At 37.6% G+C, this 26,299-nt stretch overlaps 2 protein-coding genes across 12 annotated transcripts in view; one reads left to right on the top strand and one right to left on the bottom strand.

Annotated features, from left to right (window-relative positions):
- The window catches only part of dzip1.L (DAZ interacting zinc finger protein 1 L homeolog), a 31,711-nt gene extending 24,346 nt beyond the window's left edge, over positions 1–7,365 (top strand). For 8 of the 11 annotated variants that reach the window (XM_018245147.2, XM_018245143.2, XM_018245148.2 and 5 more), the window contains 4 exons: positions 1,580–1,827; positions 2,911–3,044; positions 4,145–4,307; positions 4,687–7,365. In XM_018245147.2, the coding sequence (XP_018100636.1) occupies positions 1,580–1,827; positions 2,911–3,044; positions 4,145–4,307; positions 4,687–4,763 (622 nt within the window). In that variant the 3' untranslated portion in view covers positions 4,764–7,365. 11 annotated transcript variants of the gene reach the window in all.
- A 2,597-nt stretch (positions 7,366–9,962) lies between these two features.
- Positions 9,963–24,448, bottom strand: cldn10.L (claudin 10 L homeolog). Its single transcript, XM_018247247.2, has 5 exons — positions 24,127–24,448; positions 18,317–18,478; positions 13,870–13,951; positions 11,449–11,556; positions 9,963–10,249 (listed from the first exon to the last, which is right to left on the bottom strand). The coding sequence occupies exons 1-5, from the start codon at positions 24,338–24,340 to the stop codon at positions 10,126–10,128; spliced, it is 690 nt and encodes a 229-aa protein (XP_018102736.1). The 5' UTR covers positions 24,341–24,448; the 3' UTR covers positions 9,963–10,125.
- Between the last annotated feature and the right edge of the window lie 1,851 nt (positions 24,449–26,299).

Below are 26,299 nucleotides of genomic sequence, written 5' to 3' on the forward strand. Positions count from 1 at the left end.
AAGTATATTATTCCTCTTGTGATGTATTTTGAAATGTACCTGTAGTTTGCTTGAACACTGGATTACTGAATTAAGTGTGAATAAAAGGAAAATTATGCAAATGTGTAGTGCAAATGCTGGTAATCGTTGTCATGCCAGTTGTACAATAAAGAAAGTGTGTAATTTTGAGGTACCTGTTTGAGACCAATTGCTGGATTGCCTAGGTTCTTTGGTTTTCTTGATAAGGAGTCTTTCTGTAATATGCAGCATCACACCTTAGGCTACTAATAACATTTGTTATTGCTTTTAGTTCAAAACTAATATAAAAACAAACAATACAAATGGAAATAAGTGGGTAAACAGAGCAGAGTGTCATGTTGCACATACTGTACATTCCTGTGTTAAAGGAATTGTTCAGTATAAAAACTAGGTAAATAGGCTGTGCAAAATGAAAAAAAAATATTTCTTATATAGTTTGCCAAAAATGTAATGTATAAAGGCTGGAGTGACTGGATATGTAACATAATAGCCAGAATACTACTTCTTGCTTTGCAGCGCTCTTGGTTTCTGCTGATTGGTCACCAAGCAGTAACCATTCCGAACCTTAAGGGGGTGACATGGGTCATATCTGTTGCTCTTGAATCTGAGCTGAATGCTGAGGATCAATTGCAAACTCACTGAACAGTTATGTATCATGTGGCCCCCCTTGAAATTGCTGACTAACTCAGAGTTAGAAAGCTGAAAAGCAGGATTTTGGGTTCTGTTCTGTTATGTTAGACATCTGCTCACTCCAGCCTTTATACATTACATTTTTGTCTAACTAACTATATTAGAAACATTTTTTATTTTGCACAGCCTATCTATTTACCCAGTTTTTATTTTCACACTGAACTGTTCCTTTAAAGGACATGGCCTAGTTGAGCCGTACAATAATGATAACCATGATCTCTGACATCAATATCCATAGGTTCTTTCAAGCAGTGCAACCAACAACGGTGCCAAACACAATCAAATATATTGGAAATACCCCTTTGTAGTGTATATAACCCAAACTCTGTTAGAAGAGCGTTCCACATCCCAACAGTAGTAGTATTCAAAGGTTCATTTAAGAGCAATGCATTACAAGCAAGAAACAAAAATATGTATATTTTCCTTTTATATAAGGTTAAATTTACTATGGGCTTTACTTGCCCTTTATTATAAATTTGGGTAGAATAAATCCATGATAAAGGATGAGCTCTGTATATGTTCACCAAATAATCTGTTTGCTAGTAACATTTATAGATTATAAACCCTGTGGGTTCATGATTGTAACAGAAATATCTGCTTAGTCAAATAACCCCAAAATGTTTTATTACAGAAAAAAGCAATTCCGCCAAAATGAACATTTATTGAAACAGGGCAAAATACAACACAGCTGTTTCGTGATAATACAGTCTTGTAAATGTCTTGATATAAGCACTAACGCAAAATTACATTTTTACATGTACTAAATGTAAGTAATTATGATGAATAATATAGCTGCATATGTTTCATATCTCTCCAGGATTTGTTTAAATACTAATCATTTCACTGAATGGCCTGTTAATACCTACTATAGCTGTCTAAATGTTTATTTCAGGACCCCCCCTTTTAGCTCTGACGATGAGTCCTGTGCTGATGCTGGTCCTTTGCCAAGCTGCAACACTACCGATTCTTTAAAACTGAGACTCCCTCTCAAAACAAAAGGCAACGTAGGATTTGTAGAAAGTGAAAGTGATTCTGAAGGGAGCTTCCTTGAAGAGCTTCAGCCCCAGTGGGTCAGCAAACATAATGTTCAGAAACAAACCCCTGCAACCACAGCTCCAGGTAGGATAAATGTTACCATTAATGCAGCTATAATTTAGGTTGGCAACTGTAAGCAAATTGGTGCCTGTGGCCATATGTTTATGTCCATGTGTATTAGTCTCCATGTGTCCTTATATGTCTGCATATTTACCAAAATGTGCTATCCCCACCCTCTAGACAGGAAAGAGCTAAGCGGTCTTCAAAGGACTATGCTCCCCAGCTCCATCAGTCTTCTCTTCTAGGTCACTCTGCATGCATGTTGTTGTTGTTGCATGCTTACCCTTCCAGTTTGGCTTATTATAGAAGAAAATGATCTCCTTCCTCCTGTAGTACCCCAGAGAGGATTGCCATTAAAGGAGAAGTAAAACCCTTGTTAAGAAAAAACCCTACCCTACATAGACTCCCCTCCCTCCTCCCCCCAGCCTAGCTGCTACCCTGGGCAATTGCCCTTAACTTTTTACTTAACCCTCGGTTCTGATTCATGGCATCATAGTTCTCGGCAGCCATCTTCTGCTCTTCGGCTTTCATCGGGCAGTAAGTTCTGTATTGGCGCAGGTGCAGTTGGAGCAGTCTTCGGGCTTTTGTCAACTGCGCATGCGTCAAAAGTCACGAAAATTGCCGAAGTGTCAGAAGAAGACCCGATGAAGACTGAAGAAGAAGAATACGGCGCCCGTGAACTCCGATGCCGTGAATCTTTACCAAGGGGTAATTAAAGAGTTTGGGGCATTTGCCCGTGTAGCAGCAAGGCTGGGGGGGGAGGGAGGGGGGTCTATGTAGGGTTTTTTTTTAATAAGGGGTTCACTTCTCCTTTAAGAGGGACCCAATGGTATCTCTGGCAGCTTTTCATTAGGTTTTTATGTTACATCATTATATCATCTGTGCAGTAAAATTTAACCTGGGCAGTAGTGAGGTGCAGATGTGCCAATCGTGTTTATGCACCTTTTCTACGTAAGCCCAAATAAAATAACCTCATGTCAAAAACTGGGTTATATTTCCCCTTAGTAGAAGGTTATATTTACAATGGACTTTACTTGTTCTTTAATATACATTTGTTTGTGACATCAGTTTTAAATATTTTTTCTTTTCTTTTTTCCCCTTGATTAGCAACATTGGTAAAAGAACGGTGTGAACAAATAGAAAAGCAGCCTATGTTGCCTTCAGTAAAAAATAAACCAGTTGGTGGTGTTAATGTTGGTTATGGATTTGCCAGCAGCAAGGATGAAGTTATGGAATTGAAGGTAAGAACGTAAATGTAAGAGCGAAGTGCATTTTGAAGTTTATTATTCTATGTGTTGCTCTGAGCTCTAATTAGCATACATGAATGGATCTTTCTTTGCCCAAGTCACCAAACGAGCCGATTTCTACCCAAATCTGGCACCACCCTGTGTAGTGGGCCAAACTGGACTGATGCAACTGTTTGGCCCTCAGACCAACTATCTGATAACCGTGGGGCTATTTTGAAACTGACAACTACTAATGGACTTTGTCATCATAGCTTAAGTGCAGAGACACGCTTAGATTCGGGGAGATTAGTCTCCTCTTCTTCGGGGCGACTAATCTGCCTGAACTGCCTCCCGCCAGCTAGAATTTAAATCGCCGGAGTGATGGCAATTGTTGCGCTTCATTTTCCGAAGTCACCCAAAGTTGTCTCACTGGAAACTTTGGGCGACTTTGGAAAACAAAGCAATCGGACTACCATCCCGTCGGCGATTTATCCCTGGGCGACTAAATCTCCCCGAATCTGAGCGTGTCTCTGCCCTTAAAGACCCTATTTGGTCATCGTGCTGCCAGTTTAGTCAAGGATAAATAAATTGGCATGTAATATCTTCTTAACTATCGTTTCCCATAGATGCATATTGTATCAAACGTGTAAAGTTTAATGTCCCTGTCTCTGGTGTTTGAGTCTGTCAGCTCAGTAATTCAGGTGCAGATTCTAAACTGTTACAAGTTTGCAACATTTAGTTATACATTTCTCAGCAGCATCTCTGGAGTATTAGGAACTATTGTATCAATTCTAACAGCTGCCTGTAATAAAACTCAGGGATTCTGCTCAACAAGGACAAACATAAGAAATGTATCAACTAAATGTATCAATTTAGAACAGTTTACAGCGACCCCCCCCCGTCCTAGAGTTGCTTTAGAAGGTGAAAAATGACACTATACACATCAATATGAGAAAAACGGTAACACATAGAAAGTAATTGGAAAAACTCGTTATTTCTTGTGATCTATCTGAAAACAACTTGTTTGAAGTGACAACCCCTTTAAGCCATGTTTTTTCTTTCCTTTTTGTTGCATAATATTCCTTATGTCTCCACCCCCCTCTCTCTCTCTATAGGTTGCTGATATAGATGAAAATGAATTTGATAATTCCACCACGGATGAGGAAAGCTTTGAAGTGCCAAGATCAGTTAAAAGTCGACCTTTAGCTAAAAAAGTAAAAAACGGATATGCTGCTGCTCCTGTTAGAAATACGTTTGTTTCCAGAACAGCAAAAGAAGGTATAAACTTTGCATTTCTATTCCATTTATCTGATCAAAAAATGCATGTGATTTTATTAGCCTCTTTGCAATGTAAAGATTTACCTTGCATGAAAGTCGCATCTAATTTCCAGGTGGTGGGCAACTGGAACAGACTGATGTAGCTCCATACTGCAACTTTCTGACTCCCTCACTTTGGTCACATGGTGTGATTTTGCTTCACAGGAAATTTTGGCCTGCAAGGATCTATTTGTTGGGCTGATTAATGCCATTCAAAAGAATCAGAAGTGCCTGTTTGTTTATTTTATCTGTACTGATATTTTATACATATTGACAAACTTTTTTTTTTTTTTTAACTCAATGATTGTATCTATTTTAAAGTTTCTTTTTGCTTTTGTAGATGTTGTGGATACCTCAAGCACACTCGTAAGCAGTTTAGTTACTGTTAGTGACTTCAGCGACTCTTCAGACACCTGAGAATCTACATTTTGTGTCTGGATTCTTTTGCCTGGAAGAAAGATACTGCAAATAAGGCCTTGAAGTGCCTCAGAGATGAGAACAAATGACAATACTCCTGTATAAGTAGGGCACAGGTAGTCACGTCTTGTCAGTATTATCAACTCAACTCTGCCGCCCAAAGCAATCGAGCAGCAAAACATGTTTTAATGTAAATTATTTTATGTTTATTTTTGTGAGCTCTTTTTATTGTCTTTAGGTACGATTATAACTTCTCAGAATGGTACGACCTACTTTATAAAAGCCCCATAGCGTGTGCAGCTAGGGTGTTTTTCATTGTCTGACACTTCCTCTCCATTATTTCTGCTGGTACGTCTTGTTTGGAAAGGGTTTGAGCTTTGACAGGTGGGATTTAAAGGAATCCAGGGCTCATTAGTCATATTTTAGGCCAGTAGTCTAATGCTGCCACTAGTTTAGATTTGTCTCTCTCACTAAAGCTGGAAAAGAAATCTGGCAAAGGATTTAATTGTAATGTATAAACTTCTGCAACAGATTTATGTATAACATATACATATAATACGTGTGCTTAAATATGCAGCAACCCCTTGCATAGCAAATCCTTTACAGAGCAGATTAATTGCGATTAAATGAAAAGTAAATGCCACTAAAGCAAAAGTCTAGAAATGGTGAACCTTATCTTTATATTAAATGGTACCAGCCCAGAGACATAGAAGCCTGTAGAAGTGAACAGACATGCTCCAAAGATATCCCTACAGTGCTACGCAATATGTTGGCGCTATATAAATACATGTTAATAATAAATCCCTAAAAGCTCACAGTTCTGAGCTCCTGTTAGCCAGTTGAGCTTAGGGTTCTGCTCAAGAAATAATGAGCAGAAAAGGAGGTTAAATCTGTCAACTGGACCCTTTACCTTGCACATTTGAAATTCACATGCTCAATGGCTGATTATTAATGAGCTCAAATGGCTGCTGCAGAATGTACTGATTTCTAAGTAGTAATGCAAAATGCACCTGAATTGCTCTGTATAGTCTTTATCATTGTAGCCTGCGGATTCCATATGTGGTTCATTGATGGGACAAGGTTGCATATCTACATGTAGCTTAAGGCTCCAGTCACCAGTTTACTTTACATGCTGCAACCATGTAGCATGAATACAAATTAATTCAGCATGTGAATCTTGAGTTTGGTTTAAAGGAGGTGGTGGCATGTATGCACAGATAAGAACTTGTTTTGATCAGTTTTAAAAAATTGCTGGCAAAGGACAAAACATGTTAGGGATGAGGTTTAAATGGTTCTGAGCTTTGTTATGTCCGTCCTTTTGTATTCAAGCTTGATTGCTTACAGGGCACAGGTCCGTCTATCTGAGCAATGACCTTGCTGCATTCCATAGCATTGGACGGTATCTCTGCATAAATGTTTTTCAATGCAGAATGCTTTTCTTTTTTAATTTACTTATTTTGAACATGTAACATCAAATTTCCCAGGCTTTGCCATGCACCACAGCTAGTAAATATATAATCCAGGGAAATGCCAGCACTCACGATAAAGCCAAATAATGTGCCTGGATGCAGAATCATTACATGTAACACAAACTTCCAATAGAGTCCGCACTGTCAGGTCTTAAAACAAAAACTGTTTTATTAATTCTATTCTACCGACTGACGTTTCTGCCTCCCCAAGGCCTTTTCTAGCACATGCTATATCCCTTTTAAGCACTTTTGTAAAGTACTAGTATTGTTTCATTATTTTTCATTTGCTACTTTAACTTGTTTCTCTCTCCCATTGGCAAGTATCCGCATTGATCGTGCTACTGTGATCAATTTCTGTATACGTTTGATTCAGAATGCGGTCTGACTGCATGTGAGATGGTGTAAATGGTCGCAAGATCTCGTAGGATCATAAGTGTGACTGCAGGGATGCACCTCAACATTCCCACTGCCAGAATAATGTACATCTTCCAAGAGGATGCCTCCTGAGCTGTCACAGGCACGTTTTTTCATGGTACTGGTGCACCTCTGGATTCCTTCCTTTTCATATCACTGAATTATCAAAATGTATAATTGGGTTTTGCTGAGCTCAAAGGGAATGGATATGAGGGAGGGAAGGCTGCCAGTGTTTAAACAGGATTAAAGGTACTTAAGATTTTCATTGCAGTTTTGTGATACCTATGCCATTTTTGAATAACTTTTTACAGTATTATTTCTATTAACTAGAAAATGTGCTATTGAATAGCCAGCAGGTTTTTTTACATTGAATTATTTGTATATGTACTATACATAATTAATACTTGTTTAGTTGTGTAGCGGCCAAATCTAAAAATGTATATGTGTAATATTAGAATTACAATGACTATATGTGTAGATATGATTATTTGGTCTTTTCTGAGCCTGTGCCACATAAAAACATTTAAGCAGCCTCCTGATAGTATGGTTTTAGAAACTCTGCAATTCTCTTTAGTAATGGTTATATTTCCAGATTGTAATGCTCAGTTGGGAGTATACTTGGGCACCAAAGCAAAAAACCCATGGTAAATTCCTAATTAAACACGGTACAATGAAGTCAAAATGCTGCAACATTACTTATTAAAATCATTTTTATTCAACAGCTTTACACAGAGTATAGTACTTTACAAAAATCACATTTTGTGCATTAGTTGACCTGCGTGTGTTGTTGGCTACCATCTCTTAAAGCTAGTAACTTGGTACCATGTATCTCACAATTTAAATAGTGCATTTTACTGTACTGTACTTTACAAATGCATTTTCTTTTTCAGAACAAATGAACATAAGGTAAAAGAAAACCACAATTAAAGGGGAACTAAAGCTTAACTAAAGAAGTAGCTAGAAATGTTGTACATTATGTTTAAGGCTTCTGTACCAGCCCAAAGCAATCAACAACCTTTAGCAGTAAGGATCTGTGTCTCCAAAGATGCCCCAGTAGCTCCCCATCTTGTTTTTTGCTGATTCACTGCACATGCTCTGTGCTGCTGTCACTTACTGAGCTTAGGGACCCACTCACAATATACAGTACTCAGAATATAAATGTCACAATATAAGGCTAATTAGTAATTAATACAGATAATTACTACATGGCAGCTCAGAAACCTGTGCAACTAGCACAGAATTTAATAGTCAGCCCTGTAGCATCATTTATATTAGACCAACCTCATTTTCTGCTTGATAATTTGTGACGACCCCTAAGCTTAGCTTCTCAACAGCTGCTCAGAGCCCACTGAGCATGTGAATGTCGCAGACACTTTTCAAGATGGTGACCCCTGTGACAAGTTTGAAGTCCTGGATCATTGCTGCTATTGAGAAGCTGAAACTTTAGGCTGGTGCAATAAGTTCACTATATAAAATACGGCATTTTTAGCCTTATTCATTTTTAGGGTTTAGTTCTCCTTTAAATATATTTTTGTAAAGCAGATATTCTTAAGAATTTCACTCAGAATTGCCTCATACAGCATCTTTCCCCCCCCCATGGTCTTGAACAAAAACCCCAGGATTATGAATACCTACAGTCTTCTGAGTACTTTTATAGCACATGTACATGATGATGAGTATCTAGACACCCCACATTATGACTAGTGCATATGGTTGACCCCTTTGGTCCTTCTAACTAAAGCTACTGAGCATATTTATGTTACAAAATCCAATAAAACTATAGTTACTCCATAAGGCAACACATGTTTGTAAAGAAGATATTGTAGTAAAATTACCAAAAATGGACTACAACATTTTATGGTATTTTATCTCCCACTGGTGCTTGGAGAAAAAAAATAGTATTATAAATGCACCTCTGTTACATTTTTCAAACAATGTTTTTAATGTACAGCCAGTTTTTCTTACTGAATAAAATCTAAAAATGTATGCATTTATTCTGTCTGTGTTTTTAGCATTCTCTGAGAACAGTCTTGTTTGCGTTAAAGGAGAAGGAAAAGGAAAAGCACTAGTGGTGTCAAGTTCTTAGCCACCCCCAGCGATTTTAATAGTTTACCTTTTACAGCAGGCTGGCACCCCTCTAATTTAAAAACAATTATCCAGCCCGTATTGTTTGGTGAAGACCTCACTGTGAATAGAACAGCACTTTTTCCAAGTTTTGTACTGTGCACCCACTTATTGAATGTCTTCTGGTGACTATATTTCTTTATTTCCCTTAATCCCACCAGTAGAAAAACTGATATGGCCCTATGATTGCAGGAAGATGGTTTCCATCTGTCATTGAGCACATGGGGTGGATTTTGCTCTCGTTTATTTTTATTTTCACTCCAAAATCCACCAAATGTGCGCAATGGATTCCATCAATGTCACTATTTACAGACACCGAGAAAATGTCAAGAGCAAATGCAAAATACTTTTTAAAAAACTTTCACCTTTAAAGAAAACTTTTAGTATGGTATAGAAATGTATATCCTAGGACAATTTGCAATTGATCTTCATTTTATGGTTTTTCAGTTATTTCGGTTTTTGTTCAACAGCTTCCCTGTTAGGTATTTCAGCAGCTATTTGGTTGCTAGGGTCTTGTGTAACCTAGCAACCAGGCAGTATTTGAAGGCAAGATGGGCATATGAATAGGAGAGGGCGTGCATAGAAAGATAAGTAGTAAAAAGTAACCGTAGCAGAGCTATCGTTTTTGGCTGCTGGGGTCATTGACCCCCATTTTAAAGCAGGAAAGAGTCAAAATAAATAATGAAAAACAATTTCAAAGTTGCTAGGAACAGGTCATATTAAAAAATAACTGAAAGGTGAACTGCCCCTTTACGTGACTTACAGTAATTAATGTGATCATGAAGGCTGTTGTGTTGTGAATTTATTGTGCTGCTCACACCAGATAATCCATTTTATTTGGCTTGTCTTGAGTCTGTATGGTCTAAATAAGCCCAGTTAGTTTGGACCAAGGAATGACATGACTCATGGACTATTCATTGGGGAGGAGTTTTTCTTCCTCTCTTTTACTGACAGAGAATGAGCCTCCGCATTTACAGAATGAGCATCAACGTTGATAGTTAAGGTAAGTTTATTTTCAGTACCTTCAGCTTGTGACATCACTTCCAGGAGTTGCTACTTCATCTGTCCTACCCCCAGCAAAAATGTGTTGAGTGTCTTCAGGCCTCCGCATCCTATGTCTGCTCATTCATGGCCAAGAAGTCATGGGAAAGTGATGACAAATCAGCATTATTGCCTTTTTTGTACTGTTACCATGGTGATGGGTCTTCTTGGTACTGTGATTAAGATTGTCAGTAGTTCCTGTTAAGCCTCATAATGTGTCAAAGCAGAACTGCAAGAAATAGTGGGGTTTGGTTGGAATCTTCTGACTCTTATTTTGACTTTTTTTACTGTACACAAATGCTTTAGAACAATGTTTAAACATATGAATTAGTCTTAAAGTCCTTTGAGGATCTCGGAGTCTTCGGGTCGGCTTCTGTTCTGGGTTCTCTTGATTGCAAACTCATAACTGATCTTGTTTTAGCATATGAATATCCTGTCCTGGGAGGAAATATTTCACAAGAGTTATTCATTCATTTCTTTTTTAAATCATGGTCCATATATGAAAAGGTTTTTCTTATAAAATTAATAATATGTTGCTTTTAATATTGGCTTTGATGTCGTCATATGCAGCTACTGAAACAGGTTACTTTTAAGACTATACAAATTTGTAATTTGTTTCATCACAAATACATTTAAGCTGGCCAGGTCCAGTGTTTGTTGCCAGCATAAGGCTGCTGAATTGTTATACAGGTATGGGACGTTATCCAGAATGGTCGGGACCTGAGGGGTTACAGATAACGGATCTTTCTGTAATTTGGATCTAAATACCATAAGTTTAATAGAAAATCCATATAAACATTAAATAAACCCAATAGGCTTATTTTGCTTCCAGTAACGATTAATTATATCTTAGTTTGGATCAAATACAAGTTATTGTTTTATTATAACAGAGAAAAAATGAAATCTATTTTAATTATTTTTTTGATTATAATGGAGTTTCTGGATAACGGGTTTCCGGATAATGGATCCCATACCTGTACTGTATTATCTGACTTTTTTGGAGGGGTGAATGAGTGGAGAAATAATGGGGGTATAAGAAGGAATGGAAGAGGGCACCTAGATGGGGAAGCTGCAGGGAGGTAGAAGAGTGGGAATAAATATATATCAGGGAAGCTGGAATGAGGGACTGGGGAAGTGTAGAGGGAGAATGTATGGATATATATAAGGAAGGTAGGGAGACTGAGGAGAGATGGGGAAGGAGGAGTTGGGAGCAAACCCACATTAACATTATCTGGGAGAGCCAAGCGTTACTGTAAACTACACTTTATAAGAAGCAACCTGTTTAAGTAATACAGGTATGGGACCTATTATCCAGAATACTCGGGACCTGGGGTTTTCTGGATAACGGATCTTCATACCAAAAGTCGACTAGAAAATCATGTAGACATTAAATAAACCCAATAGGCTGGTTTGGCAGCATCCAATAAGGATTAATTATATCTTAGTTGGGATCAAGTACAAGCTACTGTTTTATTATTACAGAGAAAAAGGAAATCATTTTTAAAAAGTTGGATTATTTGATTATAATGGAGTCGATGGGAGACGGCCTTTCCGAAATTTGGAGCTTTCTGGATAACAGGTTTCCGGATAATGGATCCCATACCTGTACTAAAATTGATATAGGAAATGGAGCGTACCTTGAACGATTGCATTCAGCAGCAAAGGAGCAGCAAAATATACAGCCGCCAAGCAAGCAAACTGCTGCTCCAGCCCATCCAACAAACAGTGCCGTCCCAAACTCATACCTGCAAGAAGAGAAACAGGGACATTTACTAAGGGTTTATCGGCTCCAGTACAGTCAAGCCTTTTCACTTGCTACTCACTGAAACCATTACTATTGTAAAATATGTTCTAAAAGCTTATCAGTGCTTCTAATTTATTTTCTGATTCAAGTGCATTCAAGTAAAGCACCAACAAAAGTACCATAACCCTATAGTTCTGTATGCCTCTGTACTACAGATTCTTTTCTTTTGGCTGAGATGTGAATGGCTGCCACAGGTATGTGGTGTATTCTAGAGTTTACATTTCTTGTTATTTATATAGGCATTATACCCTCATGGATCCATCTGTTCTACATCTTACAATGGAAACTGCATCTTGGTAGCAATGTAGACCATATCATTTCCAAGGTTTCCGTTAGCTAGAGTGCCGTTGTCTCACAGCAGAGCAGATGGACAGAATGAAAAGGATTTAAGGGAATACAGTCCATATAAATCCTGTATGAAATAATACTTTTGGAGTCATGCCATTCAAGCCAAAAAGGTGAAGTAGCCAGAGAAAAGTAAATAACCCGACCGCTACCCGTCCATCAATACTGTCAAAAATTTCCGAGGCTTTGGGCCAATTTTGCACTATTTGTTTGGGGGATGGATTAGCTTTTTAAAACCAGCTGCAAGTAGAACAATGAATGCAACAATTTGATTGGTTGCCAAGGGTTACTGCCCATGGGCAAATTTGCCCAGTGTTGATAATACACATGTGTAGAGCTGAATCGTCAGATATACAGGTAGAAACAATAGAATTCTACCTGTATGTGACCATTCAGCACTAACAATGGCCGATGTTTAAGTGCCTTCAAAAATTCACAAAAATCTGAAGTTGCGTCCAGGGTACTGAACGCTTGTGAAGTTGTGCTAGCGATAATACGATAAGCAGTTCGAAGTTGCGCTAGGGATGCCTAATTAGCATATGGCGTGAAGTTAAAGTACAATGGACATATATGTAGCAGCAACTACATTACACTACACAAGGCCATTTAACCTAAATGAAATAAAATAGAGGTGTTATATTGCCCTACACATGTGCCCACTGTATAGTTTAGGTGCCATATGTTAGGAAATGTAGGGGGGAAGGAGGGTACCCAAAAAAAATTTAGGACGCCAGCATTTTTTGGGACTTGGAAAAATGTTCAACTATTTTTGAACAGACTCTTATCTACTCTATTGCACTTCACCTGGTCTGAGCTGGCGAAGTAAACTCTGCCGCAAGAGGTAACGTTCAGAAAAATCCGCATCTTAGTGAATTAGCGTAGTTACCTCCCTTCGCCAGAGTGCAACTTCGTCTGCCGTTAGGGAGCGAATTACCGCTAGTCTATCTGCTTCGCTAGTGAATTTACGCCAGGGACCCTTAGTAAATCGTGAAGTGGCAAAATGACGTCACGTAGCCACTTCGCACTTTAGTGAATTTGTCCCTAAGTCTTCTGCGGATATTGGTTGGCTCGTCTCCCACCGTACACACACCAAATGTTGTACGAAAGATGGGGCCATAACAATCTTTTGGAGGGACACATCCAGTCCTGGAAATGGCCTCAAGAACCAGTGGTGATAAGAATCTTACTGCAAGGTGTATTTAAGCCTCTCTAAGAATCTATATTATGAACTTTAACATCAGGTAGGAGGGTAAAACCTTTATTTTGTTTAAAGGAGAAGGAAAGTCATTTTCCTCTTGGAAAAGTCAGGCACCCCCAAGTGATTCTATTTACTGGGTTATTCCAGCGAGCACTACAGAGTGATGCTCTTCCTGCTTCTAACATTTGGCACCCCCCAAGTGGAAAATGACTTTCCTTCTCCTTTAAATCCTTTAGCATAAAGACAACATGGCTCTGTGTCCTTCAAATTTTAACTTTTACCAAAAATGTTTTACATGCTTTCTCAACTGATAAAGAAGACAAGACAGCAAAACTGTAATGGAATATAGTGGCATTCTAAAGAGTGAATCTGTTATCTGCTATGTAACCTGATCCTTTTTCAGCACAAATCTCCCCCCCCCCCCCAAGGCTACACAGAATCTTGTGTATATAAATTGTAGTAATCTTATTAAATGCACATATAAACATATAACCTATAATATACATGTGCTTTCATTGTAATGGTTTTATTTCTCAAAATAGAAAAATAATACGTTAACCGTTTCTGTATATTTTTAGAATTAAAAATGGTATTTCATTTATACTTGAGCCGTACAAGCATATGATACATTAAAATCAATGTCCTATTTATTTTATATATATATATATATATTCTTTTCACTTTGTTACATAATAAGAATAAGAGACTTACTTCTGTGCAACAAAGCTTGGATCAAAGTATTCAGAGGTTGTTTTATGTGCATACAGCGAGCAGCCCGATAAGGAGCATATTCCTGCAAGATATCATCATGTTATATACTGTATCATATATAATATCGTTACATAGGGCAAGAATATAAATAGATGGATTGATTAGTGAAGAGAAGAGACGAGAGGTTTATGTACAGGAATGAGTGCTTTGAGTGTTCATATCACTCAAAAGCACATAAAACTTTTGTTTTTTTTCAGTGATCAATAGGAATCAACAAATATGATTCTTTGCAAGACCTGAGTGCCTTAAAAGGGTTGTTCACCTTTAAGACAACTTTTAGTATGTTATAGAATGGTTAATTCTGGGTAACTGCCCAGGTGCAAATTTGCCCGGTGTTTATAAATGACCCTCTGTTTTTTTAATTACTTTGTTGATAACATGCAAGTGCTGGCATATGTGTTTTCTAACCAGTGTATTTCCCAGCTCATTTAAAGCAAATTCTCCAAGATGACATAACACTGGATTTTTTTTATGACTGTGTAAATATTTATGATCCTCTGGATAACCTTGTTATCACTTAGCTACGGGTTATCCACCATATAATTGTCCCCGATGGTTGTGTTTTTCGGTTGCAACATTTTTCAAGAGGATATAAAATAGCATGGCGTAATCATAACTAAAGTGGACTGAGAAGTAACAGCTACAGTTAGAAAAAGCCTTTCCCTTTTTGTTTTGGTTGTTTTTGTAGAAACATTAGACTTCTTGCATATCGATTACATAGAAGCTTTGATTTACCTTTAATGCTGCCCTAGACAATTTTAAATCTATTCAGGGGTGGATCACCTTTAAAGTTACTTTTTAGTATGTATATATATGTATATAGAATGACCAATTTTTAGCAACTTCTCAATTGGTTTTCATTATTTATTTTTTATAGTTTTATAGTTATTTGCCTTTTTCTTCTGACTCTATGACTCTGACTCTATGCAGATTTCAAATGACTCGCTGACTCCCTTCTAAAAAACAAATGCTCTGTAAAGCTACAAATGTATTGTTATTGTTACTTTTTATTACTCATTTTTTATTCAGGCCTCTCCAATTCATATTCCAGTCCCTTATTCATATCAATGCATTGTTGCTAGGGTAATTTAGACCGTAGCAACCGGAATGCTGAAATTGCAAACTGGAGAGCTGTTGAATAAAAAGCAAATAACTCAAAAAACGCAAATTATACAAAATGGAAACCAATTGTAAATTGTCTCAAAATATCACTCTCTACATCATACTAAAAGTTATTTCAAAGGTGAACAACCCTTTTAAAGTAGTATACCCTGCTGCAATGCTCAACTAAACATTACTTCTTTGTGGCTGGACTACAAATCCCAGAATAATGTAACATATATTGAAGTTTGAGGCATGCTGGGAGCTGTAGTCCAGTTGTATTCTTAAAGCAATATTGCACAGTGAGAACTTTTCAATGCTTTTCCCCAAATATCCACAGCCAGTGGCTGAACTCAAATGTAAACAATCCTCCAGTGACAATCCCAGCTGATCTGTATAAATCTGGCTCCCTGTTCTTTGTTGCTGAAACTGGAGTTTGAAGTTTTAAAAAAACAATAACACCAAAAAATAAGTGTTTTAAAGAAATAAAAAAAAATATCATGTAGTGTTGCCCTGCACTGGTACAACAGATCGGTTTGCTTCGGAAACACTACTATAGTTCATATAAACATGCTTCTGTGTAGCAAGAAATTGAAAAAAGGCTATATGGCACAGTATAACTAGTTATGTTCTATAGAGCTTATCTGCTGTGTTAGAGTCCCGGGTCAGTTACCCGCGGGTTACCCGCAAAAACCTGCGGATCGCTGGTCTTCTCAATACCCCTTTTTTCTGGCCACGTCTACTTCCAATGACGTCACTTTCGGTTTACAATAACAGCACTTCCTGTTTTACTCCGTTTTTTCTGATCACGGCTACTTCTGATGAAGTCACTTCTGGTTTACAATGACAGCACTTCCTGATTCTTGATGGTCAGCGGGTAAGAATGCGGGTCCGGGTTGCAGATTGCAGGTTGCGGTACGGGTCCCAAAAAATGGACCCGCGCAGGACTCTATGCTGTGTAACCTAAACCCTTTCTCCTTTGAATAGCTGTCCCTTGGCTACACAGCAGCTTATTTATATAAACAATATATTGTTTCTGAAGCGAACACACCAGTTTTAGCAGTGCAGGGCTATACTGCATTATATTTGTATTACAATCTAATTTTTTGATGTTACTGTTCCTTTAAGCCTAGTTTCCCAGCACTGAACAAGTCTGTACTTTGTCCTCATGTTTGATTCCAGTGTAATATAATGAAGTAAAAAAACCTAACATAATTATCTCTATGTGTAAGATAACAGCAAGCTGCTTGTGTTGGGAACCAGCATTCCCCCCTGGTCAATTATTTTGCATTTATAATAAAGTTTTTCAGCAGCAGATGCTTGTTGGTGAATTTTCTTGCATTTTTATCAACAACTTCTATATAAAAAGTAGGGGAGCTTTACAGCTGGGTTTACATCCCCTTTAACAGTGCCTTTCTGTTGACCCAGACACATCTTGTAATTATATAAACCAGGGGTTGAGTTGGCCACTCCTTTAAATTCTGCCACCCTAGGACTGGGACTTTCCAGACATCCTGGCTTGATCACATGACACATTTACGGATTATTGGGGGTGTTAAAAAGTGAAGTAAAATGGCAAAGACGTGTATAGTACGTGTGTACAAAGTAATTTTGTTAAAATCCTAATACAAATATCAACTGGTAATTTAGGGCTACTGAATTTTTCTCCATAAACAAGACCATATGATCTTACTGTTCGCTAATAGGCAGTGTATTGCTCTGTATATTTTGCCATAGTCTTCGTAAAGCCAAATATATTTTGCTGGACTTGTTGTGGCCCTGGTTTTCTGACAGGACTGTGCAGTATACAGTGTAGTAGGCATGTGGTGTACAGCTCGTGGCTCTTTACTAGTACCTCCTTACCATTAAAAAGTCTTGGGCTAATGGCATATTTAGCATTTCTTCAACATCATATTTTATCCAATGCATAAAGTCCCATACCCGTGCCTCTTGTCACTCATATGAATGGATATATATGGCGACAGGCAGTTTTTGGGGTGCTCAAATGCTCAATTATGTAGTTTCAGGCTAAAACCACCAATCATGAGCTGTGACGGGCAGTTTCCTTTCATATCAAGGAAGGAGGCACAAGTTGGCACTGGGTGTTTCTCTGCCAGCTGTAATGTAGGGAAATGTATGGAAACGCATGCCATTCACCTTAATTCTTTCTTTTTAATTGAACAAGAAATGCTATTAAAGGGGAACTATACCCGTCAAACAATGTACTGAAGGTCTCTTTACAAATAAATTGCATAAAACAGCTCATATGCAAAACCCTGTTTCATGTAAATAATCCATTTTAATAATAATATACTTTTTTTTTTAGTATGTGCCATTGGGTAATCATAATTTTAAAAAACAAGGGCAACCCCCTGGGATCATATGATTCACGGTGCAAACAAACCAAACAAACTATACATGTAAGGTCACATGAGCCAATTAACAGACAGAGTTGTGTCTTTTGCTTCCGCACTTCCTGTTACAGTTAAGAACTGTAGTATTTCTGGTCAGGTGATCTCTGAGGCAGCACAGAGACCATCATGAAATGGTGGTTCAAGGTAAAAGATGTAAAAGGGCAAGATTTACTTAAATATATATTCCAGTTTCATACGATTCTTTAATATGCCACTTAATATGATATATGTTGCTCAAGTATTCATTTTGGAAGGATAGTTTTCCTTTAAGGTCAGGTTGCATTATTGGATATTTTCAAGTTTTTTGCTATGCAAGTTTGTCTTGACTTCACTGGAGGGAAACGAGAATGTTTGTGTGTCTGTTAATGAATCTACGCAGTTGAAATCTGAAAAAGGGTCTTTGGAATATTTATTTATTACATCTGACAGATCATGGGCCAGATTAAATCCAGTGAGAAAAAAGGTCTATCATGTGAAAACCCATGGATAAGATTCCATTTGAGATTCAATTAGTTTCAGGAAAACTTATCTCATGGTTTATCTCTATTGAAGTCTATGCAAAAAAACTGGAACTGAATTTGGAGAAAAGTTTTTTTCTCCTTGAATTAAATCCAGTGGCGTAACTAGATGTTGCTGGGCCCCACAGCAAATTAATTTTAGGGCCCCCAACATATCCAGTGTTTGTCCTGTTTTACCAATATATGTTCAAATTGCTCATCAATGAGAGCCTCATGGGCCCCCTGTACCTCCTGGGCCCCCCTGCAGCCGCAGGGTCTGCTTCCTCTGTAGTTACGCCCCTGATTGAATCTCGTTTCACATGATAAACCTTTTTCTCGCTAAAACGTGACAGCTAGATATAGATGTGTTCTTACCTGACAATATAAAGAGTGCCCCAGCAGAACAAGCCATCTTAGATTTCATCTGGTCGCTGCCACCAATCTTAGTACATTTCATTCCAAGAAACCCAAATACAGACCCAAAGAATCCAATGACTACAGCGGAAATCATCAGTGCTCTGCAGGCCTGCAAAAATCCTGGTAGGTAGAAAAGCATATTTACCAATACAGAAACCACATGGACATGCTATTATCTTAAATCCTATTAAAAAAATTCTATTCACTAACTGAGCTTAGGGACCCACTCACATTATACAGTACTCACAGAATATAAATGTCACAATCTAAGGCTGATTAGTAATTCATACAGATAATTACTACATGCCAGCACAGAAACTAGTGCAACTAGCAACAGAATTTAGGGACACATTTACTAAGCTCGAGTGAAGGATTCGAAGTAAAAAAAACTTTGAAGTTTTAAGTTTTTTTGGGTACTTCGACCATCGAATAAGCTACTTCGACTATGACTTCGAATCGAAAGATACGAACTAAAAATCATTCAACCATTTCATAGTCGAAGTACTGTCTCTTTGAAAAAAAAAAAAAAAATCCGACTACCTACTTCGCCACTTAAAACCTACCGAGCACCAATGTTAGCCTATGGGGACCTTCCCCATAAGCTTTCTAAGCAATTTCTGATTGAAGGAAAATCGTTCGATCGATGGATTAAAATCCTTTGAATCGTTCGATTCAAAGGATTTAATCTTTCGATCAAACAATTTTTCCTTCGATCGTTCGATCAAAGTATTTGCGGTAAATCCTTCAACTTCGATATTCGAAGTCGAAGGATTTTACTTCGATGGTCGAATATCGAGGGTTAGACCCTTATATGCCCCTTAATAATCAGCCCTGTAGCATCAGCTCATATTACATGCCAACCTCATTTTCTGCTTAGTAATTTGCAACAACTCCTAGGCTTAGCTTCTCAACAGCTGCTCAGAGCCCACTGAACATGTGAGTCCTTTCCAAGGTCGTGACCCCCTGTGACAAGTTTGAAATCCTGGATCATTGCTGCTATTGAGAAGCTGAAACTTTAGCCTTGTGCAATAAGTTCATTATCATGGCAGTTATAGCATATTCATTTTTAGGGTTTAGTTCTCCTTTAACCTGGGTACACAGTTTGGAACATTGTCCAATTTATTCAATAAAGACCCTGAAAAATTCAATACAGGTTTATATTTCTTCAGATTGCTGGCTTCTTTTAAATATTTATTATGAATAGGTTTGCTTTAGGGATATTGTTATGCCATCTGTGCCCTAGAATTTGTGTTGTGCACTGATTAGCATGAATGTTTTTTAGAATGGCAATGCTCACATGCACTAAAAATGTTGGTTTTGTCACATATTTGACAATGATCCCCATAAAAACCACATTGTAAAATTGTCAAAGACTCTTTCTCAAATATAAATCAAATGGGAATCTGGCTCCCTGGTTTTCTGTCAAACAAAAAGTAGCTGACCACTGGTCAGCAAGAAACCCCAACACATTCACTTTCATATTACATAGGAAATGCTAATACATAGAAGCTATTCATTCTTATTGTGGGGTGATTGTCAAAGCTTAGAGTCATCACAACACCATTCCGAAACCTCACTGCCCTCACCTACGTTACTTCAAATGAAAGTTCTGTTCCTCAAGTCTAAAGGGCGGCCTCTGATTCTTTGTTTTCATTCCTCTATTCCTTAGCAGTTACTGGTAAGTGCACTGGTGTACTTGACTCCAGCTACAAAGTGTACTCTATCCAATAACACAAAAATACAATATTTGATTATAGGCGGTTTATAAAAGAAAAATCAGATTTTTGGTGTTAGTTGATTAGTTACAGTATATAAGGTATTATTGGAATGCCTTTTTTGTACTTTCACTAGCTTGGGGCCTGTGGGAAAATATCAAAATGAGCCAAACCCTGAGGTTTTACATGTGAAATAAATCATTTGACCCAAACAAGTAGAAGATTAAACACTTAGGGGCCGATTCATGAAGCTCGAGTGAAGGATTCGAATTAAAAAAACTTCGAATTTCGAAGTGTTTTTTGGGTTACTTCGACCTTCGACTACTACTTCGACTTCGAATCGAACGATTCGAACTAAAAATCGTTCGACTATTCGACCATTCGATAGTCGAAGTACTGTCTCTTTAAGAAAAACTTCGACCCCCTAGTTCGGCAGCTAAAAGCTACCGAACTCAATGTTAGCCTATGGGGAAGGTCCCCATAGGCTTGCCTGAGTTTTTTTGATCGAAGGATATTCCTTCGATCGTTGGATTAAAATCCTTCGAATCGTTCGATTCGAAGGATTTAATCCTTCGATCGTTCGATCGTAGGATTTGCGCTAAATCGTTTGACTTCGATATTCGAAGTCGAACGATTTTAGTTCCTAGTCGAATATCGAGGGTTAATTAACCCTCGATATTCGACCCTTCATACATCTGCCCCTTAGGGTCACATTTACTAAGGGTCAAATATCGATGGTTAATTAACCCTCGATATTCGACCCTTGAAGTAAAATCATTCGACTACTAATATCGAAGGCGAAGGATTTACTGCAAATACTTTGATCGAACGATTGAAGGAAAAATCCTTTCGAAGGATTTATTCCATCGATCGAAGGATTTTCCTTCGATCAGAAAAAGCTTAGCAAACTTATGGGGAAGGCCCCCATAGGCTAACATTGTAGCTCGGTAGGTTTAAAGTGGCGTAGTAGGTTGTCGAAGTTTTTTTTAAAGAGACAGTACTTCGACTATCGAATAGTCAAAAGATTTTTAGTTCGAATCGTTCGAATCAAAGTCGAAGGTCGAAGTAGCCTATTCGATGGTCGAAGTACCAAAAAAAAAAACTTTGAAATTCAGAGTTTTTTTTACTTCGAATCCTTCACTCGAGTTTAGTAAATGTGCCCCTTAGGTTTATTTGATTCTTTAATAATCTGGGTCACGAGAAAGATTAAAAAAAAGGGAAAATTTACAAAGTGCCAGGGATTCTAGGAAAGAATGTTCCAAGGTGGATGAAAAAAAGTTCATGTAATAAATATAGTATGCATTTCATACTATATGTGCCACAATGCTTATTTAGTTATTGGTTTCTGTAGACATTAATTGTCACCCTGACACTGCAGCAGAAATATAAGGTCAGCTCTTTATTACAATTAGACAACCAATTAATGGCTGGAATAACTAAAACCCATAGAGACAGACAACACAATCACTTGTTATACATTTTTTTTTAGACAGATAGGAATAGCAAAACATGTCCGAAGGGCACAACAGCTTCAACAGAGATATGCCGGCAGCACCTCCCCCAACCAATATACTGGTATTTAATTAGTTGTATTGTATACAGTAGGGCTAACTAAAGAGTAAATGTAAGCAATCCAATATAATATTCTGCATATTATACTTAGAAGGGAAGGAGTTTTTTTCTTTGCTCTATTTAAGGATCAGTAAGATGAGCTGAAACATCACTTGAATGTAATTCCGTCCAAGTTGTGTTTTTGCTGGAATGCTGCAAACTTTTCTTTGCAAAATAAAGCAAATAAGGCAGCGAGTTTTATAGATTAGTAAAGATGCTGTAACTAAACATTTTTTTATACATAACAATTCATAAAAACGCTTGTCATTCCCTAAGAACTTAGGAGAGGGAATTGCCCTGAAATTCTAATTATGCTGCCTCTCCAGCTTTCATGTGAAGGATAAAATGTGTTTATTGACTTAATCTGGGAACATTATCACTCCTATGGCCATAGTTCTACAATTGTGAAAGACACACAGTCTGCTGTAACCAAAATATACAGTAACAGCTGTCCTTGATTTTTGACTCATCAGCGATTAGCCCCATGGATCCCATGTAACCTAGTTATATATAATAAATACATTTTTATTTGTACACAGGGACATACCCATAGAGGCAGCACCCCCAACCAAGCCTGCTGACAGTATAGAGAGTCAGTACAGTTTTTGATTGATTTGAATATCTGTACAGTAAGTAAGTAAAGTCTGAATACTCATCTAACTTAAGGTGGCCATACACGGAGAGATCCGCTCGTTTGGCGATGTCGCCAAACAAGCAAATCTCTCCCCGATATGCCCACCTTGAGGTGGGCAATATCGGGCTGATCCAATTGTGGGCCCTAGGGCCCAACGATCGGATCCTAACGAATAGTAATGGGTGGTCAGATCGCGTAACCGCATCAATGAATAGATGCGGCCGCGATCCGACGGGATTTTTCATCCCATCTCGATCGGGGAAGCCCGTCGGGGGGCCCCCATACACGGGCGAATAAGCTGCCGACACGGTCTGTCGGCAGCTTTTATCAGCCCGTGTATGGCCACCTTTAGGGGCAGATTTATCAAAGGTTGAGATGAATTTTCAAATTCCAAAAATTTGAATTTCAAGCTATTTTTGTGTACTTCGACTAGGGAATACCATAGTTCAAATTCCATTCGAATTTGCAAAAGATTCAAAAATTAGAATATCGAAATTTATTATGTACTGTCTCTTTAAAAATTCGACTTCAACCATTCGCCATCTAAAACCTGCTGAATTTCTGTTTAAGCCTATGGGCGACCTCCTAGAACCTATTTGGAGTCAATTGGTGGACTTTGAAAAATCAAAGTTTTTTTTGGGGAGAAACTTCGAATCGAACTCGATCGAAAGCGCTACAATTCGAATTCCTCCAAATATTGATCTATTCGATCGAAAACGGACCTATTCGACCCAATAAAACGTCGACTTAATTTTGATTGGTCTATTTGAATTTCGAAGTTTTTTCAATTAAAAATTCGACCCTTGATAAATATGCCCCTTGATGTCTGAATATTATTGTTTACAAAAGTTCTAGTGTTATATCTGTAGTGGGGCATTTTACAGCTTTAAAACAATGAAAACTATATATATATATATATATATATATATATATATATATATATATATATATATATATATATATATATATATATATATATATATATATATAGATATATATAGATAGATATATATATATATATATATATATATACAGGTATGGGACCTGTTATCCAGAATGCTTGGGACCTGGATAAGGGATCTTTCTGTAATTTGGATCTCCTAAAAAAAGTCTACTAAAATAGCATGATTGTTCTGCCTCCAATAAGAATTACTTCTATTTTAGTTGGGATCAAGTAGAAGGTACTGTTATAATTTTTAAAGATGTATATTTGTGAGTCTATAGAAAATGGCCTTATGTATTTCAGAGCTTTCTGGATAATGGGTTTCCATATAACAGATCCCATGCCTGTAATTAAATAATTGGCAAGGTTGGAATCAAATTTGACCTGATTTTATTTTTTCTTTTTTTTGCTTTTTCCATTTGTATTACCAATATATGTTTCTCTTACAGTTCTTCCCCACTTTTACAGTGCATCTAGATTTAGTACAATCTATGTTCCCCAGAAATCTGTTATTCAGAATACTCAGAACCTGGGGTTTTCCAGATAAGAGGTCTTTCCATAATTTGGATCTCCATACCCTAAGTCTACTATATAAAATGTAGAGATGGACTTTCCATGATTCTGAGCTTTCTGGATAACCAGTTTCCAGATAACAGAGCTATTGTGTCTGTGGACACACATATGTAACACACATATGTAACAGCTGAATATCTGCCAGCAGTTTTGCAAGTAGGGGGACCATCATGTGAAGTAGAAGCATTCCCAAGCAGGCAGCTGCATTCTGATGTGCTGTTATGTTGGGTATAAGAGCATTGTACAAGTTTTTCTTTTTTTAATTAAAAATAAAACATGTAAATATTCTTACCTTCTACCCTGAAGATTGTTAAATGAGGTCGACAGTGATAAGAGCCCAGAGCATTCCCTGCACAATTCATCCACAGGCCTTGAAAAACCCAAGTAGCAGTAATAACAGAACTGGCTCTGGTGGTCACTTTCCACTCGTTTGATGTTATTGCCACAACAATAGCTCCAATACCAGAAATGCATAGCATTAAAGCCAAAATCTGCATGCCAGACATATTGGTACGGCTTTAAGATAAATGTCCCACAATAGGTTCTACATGCAGTAAGTGAAGAACGGCAGTGGTCTTATACTGCATTATCTGTCATCTGCACAAATTACACATGGTGCACAGTTATAATGTGTTTGTAAAACACGGCCTTCATGCTTCACTGGGATAAACCATGTTCAGGTTCAAAGGAGCTTTAACTCCTTCAGAAAAAAAAAATTCAACGATTGCAAAAAAAAAAAAAAAAAAAAAAAGCAACTGCAAGGATACATCTATTTATGTATATATAGGAATAAGTGTTATTACGGAAACATATTAAGAATATACTAAATTGAAAAGATCAGGGTTTGTTTACATTATTTTAATTATAACAATTTAAAACTATTCTCTCCTTTCTATTTGATGTAACCTTCCAGTTAACACAAAGATTTCTAATTAACTATCAGATTAATAAGCCACGGAAAGAGAAAGCAAAGTCCAAGCTAATGTTTTGGAGAAGTGTAATATCCTACATGGGCCTTGGTTGGATTAATAACAGCAACTACTTTAAGAACTTGATATAAAGAGGACCATTTACAAAAACAGAAGGGCCCGTCAAGTCTGTAACACGAGGAGGAGCAGACCCGGCAGTGGCTGAACAGCCCAGGGCTATAGAGGACCCAGTGGGAGACATTATTGATACAGATCACTTCTGCAAAATGTTCAAACTCAAAAAAAATTTTTCTATGGAAGCCTGTAACTTCTATTTATGCTATGTTTAAGTCTCCAAATAAAACTTTCTAAAAGTTATTACATTTTACTTTCAAAAAGTAAAGTATAAGTACAGTGGAAGTGCAACTGATCTGGCCATTTTGAATAAAACATACAAAGGAGAAGATTGATAAATGCCCATTCCCTTGTCCTGGTCGCAATTCAGCGTCAATGCAAGTGCATATATTTTTAAAAACGGGTTTTTAGTTACAAAGATCATACAATTGACAAACTACTAAGTCAAGATAAACCCTTTATTGTGGTCTTAACTATTTACCTCTGGTCATATTTTTCATACGCTGACACCTGCCTGCATGGTTGCATTTCTTGGGATAATTATCTCCTGATCTGGACATTTGTCTCAGTCACAGGCTTGATCCTCCACTTTCATCAAAGAGAGACTACCATAACCAAAACATTGGTCTTCCCCACTAGGGCAGGGGTCCCTAACATTTTTTTACCCATGAAGCACGTTCAATTGTAAAAAGTTGGGGAGCAACAGAAGCACAAAAAAAGTTTCTGTTGGGGTCAAATATGAGCTGTGATTGGCTATTGCTAACTCCTAGGTAGACTGGCAGCCTATAGGAGACTCTGTTTGGCAGTAAACCTTTTTTTATGCAACCAAAACTTGTTGATAAGCAACAAGTTGCCTGCGAGCCACGGCTTTGCAGCCATCTCAACAATCCACCAGGTGAAAATTCCCTCAGACAACGCTAGTTTACTAAAATGTGAATTTTCAGCTAACATTACTTCGACAATCAAAGCGAAGATCAATTATGCCTAGCACAACTTTGTTAGAGGTCTTCACTCAGGCTAATTTGCATGCGGCAGGAAATTTAAAGTTGAATGGACGTATATGTTGCAACAAATACATTACATTACACAAGCCCAGGAAAACTTAATAAAGACAATAGAGTTGTTATAATGCCTTACACATGAGCCCAGTGTATAGTTAATGTTCCATATGTTAGAAAATGTAGGGGGGGAACCCGGTTACCCCAAAAAAAAATTTTAAGGACTTTTGCAGATGCCAGCGTTTTTTGGAACTTAGAAACTTTTTTCCACTAAAAATATGATATAAGTAACAGAAGATTGAGGAAGTCCTATGCACTCCAATGCACTTCGTCTGGTCTGAGATGGTGAAGGCAAGTCTGGTGAAAGAGGTAACGTTCGGTAAAATCCACATCTTACTGAATTTGCGGAGTAACGTCTATTTGC

This window comes from Xenopus laevis, chromosome 2L (genome assembly GCF_017654675.1).
Source record: "Xenopus laevis strain J_2021 chromosome 2L, Xenopus_laevis_v10.1, whole genome shotgun sequence".
Taxonomy (NCBI): Eukaryota; Metazoa; Chordata; class Amphibia; order Anura; family Pipidae; genus Xenopus; species Xenopus laevis.

Coding starts and splice junctions, on each gene's coding strand:
- cldn10.L (XM_018247247.2), bottom strand. CDS start 24,340: ATGTCTGGCATGCAGATTTTGGCTTTAATGCTATGCATTTCTGGTATT. Junction 13,952..18,316: donor GGCACTCTTTATATTGTCAG/GTAAGAACACAT, acceptor GATATCTTGCAG/GAATATGCTCCTTATCGGGC. Junction 10,250..11,448: donor GCTGAATGCAATCGTTCAAG/GTACGCTCCATT, acceptor ATTTCCTCCCAG/GACAGGATATTCATATGCTA.